Here is a 9581-nt window from a genome sequence, read left to right as displayed (position 1 = left end):
CTGCCTAGCTCCAGAGCCAATGGCACATAATTCAGGTTCATTTTTAACGTGGTAGCACCCCACTTCTGGGTACTAGTTCTGTGACAGTTGGTTTAGACTTATTCTGATGTGGCAAAAACTATTCTCCAAATATCAGTGGTTCGCAGCAAGTGGGAAAAGAAAAGGCAAGCCGCCAGGCTACTTACTGACACTTAAATATCTGAAAGTGATACTTTACATTTCTACTCACATCCCATTGGCCAAAGCAAGACATATAGCCAAGCCTACACAAATGGATATAATCCTATAGTGAGTGGTCCAGTAGAAAGGACAGTATATATTTGGAACAATAATACAGTCTATCACAGGGCTGCACAAGAAATGTCAATCACTGAGGCCGTCCACTACTCCTTTATACACACTCTGCAGCAGTGTTTTGTACCATGTAAACACTTCACATGCATCGTGGTCAACGGTAAAGTCTTGACTTGAGCTAGACAATTTATAGGTTGGTCAAAGTAGCCTGACCCAGACCAGTCAGGTTCTTTTTCCTGGCAATTTGAACCATAAAATATCAAGTCAATGAGGCAATAAGCGGGGAGAGCTAGAGCTGAAAAGTTATGATGCAAGATGGATTTGGAAAAGCCACATCCAACCAAGACCCTGTTCCCTGAAAGTTGGGCTGACAGCAGCCAAGACAGGATTTCAGTGAAAAACCTGCCCTTAACTCCTCATTTAGGTCAGTTCCCCCCAGGGAAAGGGTATTCACAGGGGAGCCTGTGAAATCTCCAGTGCATGGGTCCACCTGACGGCTAAATCTGCCCCAAACTTGCCACTCACCTGTTCAAAAACCTTCCATGTGTCCCCTAGCCCCCAGGAAAAGTTCAAACTACTGGGCCTGGCATCCAAGGCCTCACTTGGCCATCTAGTTACGTCTGTCAGGAGGTTCTGGACCACTTCCTGGGTGAGACAGACAGGTAAGCAGGCTTTCAGGGGTGCCGCCGTCCAGCAAAGCCAATCCGAGGTCACATACCGCACACTGACACCCAGGTGCGTAGATGTGACGCAGTCCTGGCATAGATCTGATAATCTCTGTCAGATCCCAGTAGGTGCCAGTGGGTTGTGCAGTTTTCCTCTGAAGGCAGAAAGGTGAGGGGGTGGACAAAGGCGACCAATAGGGCAGAATTCCGGGGAAGATGCAGGCCGCCGGGGAAGAGATGGAGAATTAGGGAAGCCCGGAGGCCCAGTATCCAAATTAGTCTTCTAGTGGGGCAGGATCCGTCTGGCCCTGCAGTTTTCCCAGAGAGTGGACATCCAGGTTGTGTTTGCACACTGGTGAGAATGAGGAGCTCTTTCCTGAGGTATCTAGGGCTTCATCTGTACATAAGACACATGAGCTCAGGCAGGACGGAGGCGTGGGTACCCTCCCAGACTCGTGCAGCTGCCAAGTTCAGCGGTTAGGGGGGGAACCCAGCCACGCCTTCTCGGGTGAAGTCCCTGACTCACCTACCCGGGTCAGACGCTCTCAAACCCGTGCCCCTTCCTCGTCATTTAGAGGTTTGATCATGCCCCGCCCTGTGATCCAATCACTTTTGGGTGCGACGGAGGACTCGCTGAGGCCCCTCCCATATCCGCGCAAGGTTAATTGTGGTTTAATACCCAGGGCTCGCTCCCCCAGGAGGTCCCTGGAAGTCCTACAGACCAATCCTGATGCTCCTTAGGAGCAACATTTGTTCCGCGGGCCAATCATTTTCCAGTTGCGGCCAGGCCACGCCCCCTACACAGGGCCGGGCAAAGGCTCGGACCTGGCGCAGGCGCCTTGCAACCGCCAAGCCAGCGTCGCTCTAGGACCACTGGGAGGCGCTGCAGGCGGGTGCCCAGGTGCTTGGAGGCGAAGCAGGCCGGGGTCCCTGGGGCCTAATCCGGCCCTCTGGCTCCTCCCCCAGGCCGGGTCCAGGGGCGGGGTCCGAGACTGCACCGAGGACATCTCGTCCAGCCCTTCTGTGACTCGCGGCACCCCAGCACTCGAAGCCAGCGCTACTGCGGCCAGATGGACGGGGCAAGGGCAGCCTGGAGCAGCAGCGGCGACAGCAGCAGCAGGGGCCCGTGGCATCGAAAGGGGGACGCGAGGCGGTGGCTGGAACCCGGCCCCCAGACCTTGTTTGGGGTCAGGCGCCGCCCCACTCCAACCAGGCTTCGGAGCCAGGAGCTAGCCTACCCCTGAAACCAGGTGTCCGGGGACGGGTGCCATACCCAGCTCTGGAAACCAGGCTTCTGGACTCGGAACTCTTAGAAATTTAGAGTTGGGGCCTGGAGCTTAGGTGCCTCAGAGAAACCAGGGCTCAGGCTCCTCCGCCTCTTCTACTGCTCCAGCCACATAACCCCCTAGTAACCGGGTGTGTTGATCCAAAGTCCCTGGCTCTCTACGCCAGACTCTTCGGTCAAAGGCTACGCCTTTTTCTGGGCACAGGGCTGCTCCCCTCTGCCTGGCAACTCTCCCCGTTTCTTCCCATACTGGCTCCTCCTCATTTAATGTTCCACTCAAATGTTGCCCCTTCTGAGACAGGCCTTTCCCTGTTCACTGTATCTGAAGTAACAGCCTCCATTACTCACGGTGCCTCTTCCTGGCCTCAGGAATACCCGAAGCCCACGCACACCTCACCTATGTCCCAGCCTGGCCTGGCCCAGCTTCACTGCTCTGGGGTTAGGGACTCCCAGTTGTCTTTCCCCAAGGACAATACTGAGCCAGATGCAGGTGTTAGCCCCTCCCTGTCCCACCTGTTCCTACGGAGAGAAGGGCAGTGCCAGCTTGCTGTGGCCACAGCACCTAGAACGGTCTGATTTGAGTCTCCCTGGGCTGGGCCTGGCCCCAAGGATGGCCAGGAAAAGGGGAGGCTGGATGCCGGAAGGGTCTGAGCTGCCCCTTCCAGGAACACACATGCACACGGCAGTCTCCAAGCACCTTTTTTTTTTTTTTTTTTTTAATTTCTTACAAAACCGTGTGTCCCAGCCAAACAGGACGCTGCAGGCCTTCCCCCAGGCACTGGGGCCTGAGTGGGGAAGCCCCCATGAATGAGAGGCTGGCAACCGCAGGAGAACCGTCCGCCCCTCTGCTCGGGGGCCAGTGTGAGGAAGGGGGTCCAGCTGGAGGCTCTGTCCTGCCCTCCCCCCTCAGCTGCTCGGAGAGAGGGCAGACCTGGGTCTCTGGTGCTCTTAGTGCCTGCAAGGGAAGGCAGGAGAAGAGGAACTGAGGGGACAGGGAAAGGCTGGGGCCTGGGATGAGGCAGGCCAGGGGGCAGGCCCACAGTGTCTCACCGAGAATGTGCGAAGCTCTCAAACCAATGTGGCGACACCAATGATGACTGCCACAATGACGACAGTGACAGACACACAGATGGCGATCAAGACTTTCTTCTGCGGGAGAGGAGTTCAGGGAAACTCACTCAGCAGGGGAGGGAAGGCCACCAGGGCCGGGGGGGGGGGGGAGGGGATAGGAGGGGAGGGGAGGCTCACCTTCCGAGCCTTTTTCTGGTTTTCCAGGGCAATCTTGACATGTTCTTGCCCGCGTTCCACATAGTCTGCTGAGCTCAGGATGTTCTTCTCAATCCGGTTGATCATCTCTCCCTGCTCAGAGGAGGGGGTGGTTCAGGCCCCCGGGGTGGAGGGCCCAGCAGCCCCTCTGCTTGCTCACGCTAGCCGCCTGAAGGACGTTTTCCGGCAGCAAACACAGCACTAACAAAGGTGTGGGGCAGGACCACATCTGACAAAAGTTCGCACACCTGAGGGTGGCTTCCGGGCTCCCTTTTGTCATGTGGTCCCTTCCGCCCTGCTCCCTTACCCCCTACAGCCTTCATTTGCTGTGGTGGTTTGGAGGCAAGTGCTCATACCTTTTCACAGAGGGTGAACTTTTGTCCCTTCGTAAATCTGTCTGAATTCGCCCATTCTTCTAGGCCTGCCTCTCAACAGCTGTGAAGCCCTCCCCATCCCTGCCTCCTCATGGCACCGCCAGCCTTCAGGTCCTAGTACCCCTACTGAATGAAATCCCTCCCCTAGTGGCCCCAAGGCCACTGGCTGCAGCACTAGGGGTCAGTTCCAGGACAGGGCCGGAAGCTTACCTCACCCCCATGAAACCAGGTGCAGCAGAAGACCACCACCTCCCACCCCAACCTCATGCAGATTTGCGGAGGCAGGCCCTCTGAGGAGTGAGGGCCAGCCTGGGGGGCGGGGGGACGAAAGCCTCGGGGAGAGAGGCTGGAGGGTGGAGATGGGCCCACAGTCCTGGCGGGGGGGGGGGGGGCGGTTCTGACTGAACACAGTCCTCACGTCAAGCCCGGCCGGCCTTCTTGGGTGCCCACCTGCATCTCCACTTCAGTAGCCAGAAAAGTGAAGATCTCATGAAGTTCACGGATACTGCGTTCAAGCTGCTGGATCTCACTGTGCCGGGCAGAGATCTCATTTAGGGCCTGTCGAGTCACCTGTGTGTCCTTCAGTATCTGGGGAGTGGACAGGAACGGACAGACAGGTCACCGGGAACCCGGCAGCAGGTCGGAAGTTCCTGTTGAGCTCTCAGGCAGCCCTCGGGCTTAGAACTGGGGCTGGGGCCCTGATGAGTGACTCTAGGCCTGCTACCTCCTTCCCCCCCGGGCCTCCGTATCCCCTCAATCAGAGAAGATGAGAGTCCCAGAAGAGGGAGGATAGCTGTGGCCACTTACATTGGACACAAACACCTCGCTCTGCCCACTGTCCAGCATCTGTTCCAGCTCCTCGTCAGACACCATTCCAGCATTCGCTGTGAAGGAAAAGGCCGGGCTCAGAGCTGGGTCAGGTTACCTGATCCTGGAGGCCAGACGCCACAACTCACTGATCTTCAGCTGCCTCCGAATCCGCTCCACATTCTTCTCCCGGTATTCGGACTGTGTCAAGTTGCACTTGTTGATGAGTTCCACAAATTGCTGGGACAGGACCCCGTGCTAGCGGTAGAGAATATAGGCTGGGCACCCCGGAAGGATTTGGCCTCAACATCCCCACAGGTACAGTGAACAAACAGCGTAAGCTGTTCTAGGTGCCTGCCCCTTGACCACCCTTCTCTCAAAGTAAAAGCCAAAGCCCTTACCAGGGCTTATAAGGCCCTGCATGACCTTCCCTTTCCCCCATTTCCCCTGTGACCTTACCTCCTCCAGCCATTCCCTCACTCACTCCCTCCAGCCATGGTGGACTCCTCACCCCTCCCCCACCAAAGCCACCCCTACCTCAGACTTTTGCATTCACTGCTCCCTGGGCCTAGAATGCTCATGCCCCACAGAGGTCACCTTCTGCCATCCAAGTACTAACCAGGCCTGACCCTGCTTAGCTTCCCAGATCAGATGAGATCGGGCGCGTTCTGGGTTGAGGTCACCTTCTGAATGAGGTTTTCTCTACCTTACTAAAACTGCAACCTGCCTTCTCCCAGCATTCTCAAGTCCTCTTCTCAGTTTTCCCCTTAATGCTTAACTATGTTCTAAAATAACGTACGTATTTATTATGGCGTTTGTTTCTCCCCACCAGAACATAAGCTCCATGAGGATAGGGTTCTTTGGTTCACTGCTGGATCCCAAACAGCTAGAAAAGGGTCTAGCACACAACAGGCACTCAATAAATACCTGTGAATGCTTGCTGAACACCAACCTCACTGCTTAGACTAAAGGAGTGCTAGTATACCTGGAGGTCAGTCCATTGCCTAGATTTTACAGGTCCAGCTGGGCCCTCAGCCTCTCACACCAATGACCACCACAGGCTCCCCCTGAAACGTCCTCTCATCTTGTCCATTCCCCTGCCGCCTTCAATGTGTTCGTTCCTTGGAGCTCCTTCCTCAGAGACATATCTGCTCTCAGGCCTTCAGCTGCACCCTTGCAAGATGCCAAAACTGCTCTACCTTCAATCTAGGGGACTTGCTGAGCTCTGGGCCCACCTACTCCAACTCTGACCTCCAGGAAGTCAAATTACTCCTCACTGGGCACCCCGGGGGGGGGCAGTTAGATCACCTCAAATCTCCTTACTAAGATGTTGATTCAGTGACCTTCCGCCTCCAGAGAAGTTCCTCTTCCTGACTTCCTGAATTCCACCCATGGGGCAGAGGATGTCCCTGTCACATGGGCAGGAAACCTCCCAGTCACTTATGACTGTTCCCCCTTCTTCCCTGGGCAGGGATATTACCTACCAAACCCTATCTGAGTAATGTCTTTGTCATCTAGTCAAGCCTGACTCCCGATCTTGGTTTCTAGAAAGCATGCCTTCCACAGCCAAACCCAGGTCATATCTGGGGACTCAGCAACTTCTCGTTAAATGGAGAAGGTGACAGGATGTTAAGTGGACTGGGAATCAGGAGTCTTGACCTTGGGCAAGTCCTTTTTCTCTCTCAATCTGTTTCCCCATTTGAAAACCATCAGGTTGGACTTGATCTCTAAGAGCCCTTCCTCCTTACTTCGGCCATCTAATGATCTATGAAAGCCTTGCAAAATGTCTTCGTTCTGGGAACAATAACCCACCTGGGTTTTTCTCATCCTTGTGTTGACTGAGTTGTAATTCTCATCAGCTTCCTCATTCTGGGGCTCTATGGCTGTGGAAGATACAAGGGTATTAGTGGGGAAGGGGATTTGATCTGTGATTTTGGAAAATCATGTGGGAACCAGGACACAGGGCCAGGGCCATAACCCATCCATATAACAGAGAGGTGCTTATCTCCATGGGATTCTTTTGGGAATTATAATTGATCATAAATGAATAATTCTGAGCCTCTGATGGGAGAAAGTGTATTTTTCTTTGCAGTACATCAGAGAATTCCCACAGGTATACAGAGGCCTCTTGAGAAACCCCCATCTGCCTGTCCAAAGGATGCACATTGGGCAGCAAGAATTGCAGGAGTAAATAGTTTCGTTTCAAATAAAGGAGCTCGAGAGGCAGGCATGTGCTGTGGAAAGTAGGAAGCCAGGAGAAAGAGATTCTAGGTCTAGGCCTGCTGTGTGACCTGGATACTTCACTGGCCTCTCTGGGCCACACACTCCCCAGATATACCAGGAGCTGGGCTGGACCACAGGGAAGGATCTGTCTGAGGTCCTAGGAGCTTACCCTTCAGCTGCGATCGGATCTCCCTCCCCAGCTGTTTGATCTCCTCACGCAGGTTCTGCAGGTCCTGCTTCATACCTGGACAAGAGAAAGCCATGACTCCCAAACAGCAGCCCCTACCTCAACAAACCTCCGTGGCCACCACCTGCATGGAACTACAATCCCCACAATCCCTCCGGCTGAGCTTGCGTTTGCACTTGGGGTTTCACTCACTTTCCTCGGGAAGGGGCGTGGCCAGGATGGTGACCTGCTGCTTCTCCAACTCTCGGACTTTATTCTCCAGCTTGACAATAGTCTGTCGAATTGTCCGGACCTGGGGAAGGTGACCGAGAGGGCTGAAGGAGATATGGGGGTACTCCGGACCGCGCTGCTCCTCGGGTCATCCAGCCCCCTCGCGAAGACAGGGCAGAGACCCCAGCATCTTACCTTTTGGAAGAACTCATCGTCCGGGCTCCCCAGCCGTGCCGTGCCCGGGTGTACCACCAGCGCGACCCGTTCCTTGTCCTCATCGTCCGAGCTGTCATCCCCCTGCCAGGGCCGGGGTCACTGGCATCACTTCCTTGCTGTTGCTCTCTCCCCGCAGGACTCACGGACTTCCGGGTCTTTCCTTCCTAGCCCTCAACCACCCCTCCCTGCCCCGAAGACCAGGAGTCCTGTATTCCAGCCAGACCCTGTCCCGTCCGCCCGTGTCCAACCCTGCAGCCCCCACTTCTCACCTGCCTCAGTTCGTGGGTCCTGTCGCGCATGGTGGCCCGAGCTCCCTCTCCCCGGCGCCGAAGCCCCGAGGGCCTCAAGACTAAGTTTGGAACTCCCGTACCCCACTCGCACTCTGACACTGACGCTCCCCTCCACCCTCACCCTGCGGACCCCCAAACCCCCCCACGAGCCACCAGAGGCTCTGTCCCGGGCACCATCCACAGTCAATGGGAAGAAGCCGACCTCGGGGACCCCCCAAGATTCCACAGGTTGGAATTCCCTTTTCTTTCCCCCCCCCTCCCGCTCCCGCAGCCTCAGCCCCGCCCCTCTGGGATGATCGGGGCATGCGCACGGGGTCGCGTCTCTTCCTCGCCCGAGGGAGAGGCTGAGGTCGGAAGCTGCAGCGCCCCGAACGGAAGCAAAGCTGCCAGGACGTGAGAACCCGCCCCCTTTGCCGGAACTGTCGCATCTTCCAACGGAAATCTAGTTGCCAAACCGGGTGGGAATGCGTCATTGGTGCGTAATGTAAGAGGCCTTGCATCTCACATCACCCCATGGTGCCCCCCTCCTCCCACGTCACATGACCAGCCCGGTCCCACCTTCGCGGACCACAGAACGTGACGCTTTGATTGTCATGTGTCTCGGCGCTGTCAACTCCGTCTCTGGAACACCCTTCTCCCCACGATGTCTCCGGCACCCTGGCGCCCAAGCTACGCCCCTCCAGCCCCCACGAAGCGGGGAGGGGGCTGCTGGCTATCCCCAGAGACCTTTTGAGGCAGTGGGTGGTAGGCCCCTTGCTGAATTCGGCTTCATTTCTTTTGGGTCCGGGGGTGTGGGCAGACAGAGAACTTAGAATTCGCGGCTGTCAGCATCATGGGACCTTGAAATTCAGAGAATAATAAGATCCAGAGTCAGAGAATTGCAGGGTTTTGTAGGCAGAGAATCTGGGGGTGGAAAGTGACCTCACCCAAGGCAGAAATCTCTTCTCCCGCATACTCCTGGCGCAGCCTCTGACAAGTGGGCGGCTGGCGCCCTGCTTGAACACTGCAGTTCCGCCGCACTCACCACCTTCTGAGCATGAGACCATTTCAGGGCAACTAAAGCTGAGAAAAGTGTCTGTATTACATTGAGCAGTCTGCCACTTACATCTAACTCCCTACCTAGCATCTGGGTCTACCCTCTGAAGCCCGCAAAAAAATCTGCACACATTCCACATTATAGTGGACTGTGAGCTCTTGAGGTCAGGGCATGGCAGTCCTGTTCTTACCTGAATCCCCAGTACCCAGCACATATGGGTCCTCAATAAATATCTGTGGACAGAAATTTAGCCTTTCATATATCTGAAGATAAAGCTCGTGGTTCCCTAGTCTTTCAGGCTTCAGCCTCTTGTGGTGACACTGCCTTAGCCCTCTAGACGGTCACTCATTCAATGGATATTTATTGGGCATTTATTATGGACCAGAGACTGTTCTAGGGGTCAGAGATAAATCAGGGCCTACGAGACAAAACACCTTTCACTTATGAAACTTACATTATGTAAGAGGAGTCCCCAAGGCCCCTCGGTGAGTCTCAGCATAGCCAGAATAAAGATCAGGTCTCCTGGATCCCAAAGCTCTTTCCAGGGAACTTACATGAAGGTTCAAACAAAGGAAAGAATGGCCCCTCTCTAGTATGCTCCGGTAAGGAAATCTAGATTCCTGTGACTGAGTTGGTATGGATTGCTGGAAAGTGACTTCTTTGTCTCTGGGCCTCAACCTCCCATCTATACAATGGGTGGCCTAGAGGGATGGGGAGATCATCTTTAT

General features: G+C 55.2%; 1 protein-coding gene across 1 annotated transcript; it reads right to left on the bottom strand.

The window, feature by feature from the left end:
• Nucleotides 1-2953: 2953 nt before the first annotated feature.
• STX4 (syntaxin 4) lies at nucleotides 2954-8072 on the bottom strand. The gene is made up of 11 exons (XM_028110290.2): nucleotides 7797-8072; nucleotides 7507-7608; nucleotides 7294-7393; nucleotides 7084-7158; nucleotides 6504-6574; nucleotides 4841-4949; nucleotides 4692-4768; nucleotides 4335-4472; nucleotides 3493-3603; nucleotides 3295-3393; nucleotides 2954-3199 (listed from the first exon to the last, which is right to left on the bottom strand). The coding sequence occupies exons 1-10, from the start codon at nucleotides 7824-7826 to the stop codon at nucleotides 3313-3315; spliced, it is 894 nt and encodes a 297-aa protein (XP_027966091.1). The 5' UTR covers nucleotides 7827-8072; the 3' UTR covers nucleotides 2954-3199; nucleotides 3295-3312.
• Nucleotides 8073-9581: the final 1509 nt, after the last annotated feature.

The sequence above is a fragment of the Eumetopias jubatus genome, unplaced genomic scaffold (genome assembly GCF_037043125.1).
Source record: "Eumetopias jubatus isolate StellerSeaLion01/CBP00866 unplaced genomic scaffold, mEumJub1_p1.0 scaffold_12, whole genome shotgun sequence".
In the NCBI taxonomy this organism is placed as follows: Eukaryota; Metazoa; Chordata; class Mammalia; order Carnivora; family Otariidae; genus Eumetopias; species Eumetopias jubatus.
Note: the sequence above shows the minus strand (reverse complement) of the source record. Positions and strands in the feature narration are given on the sequence as shown.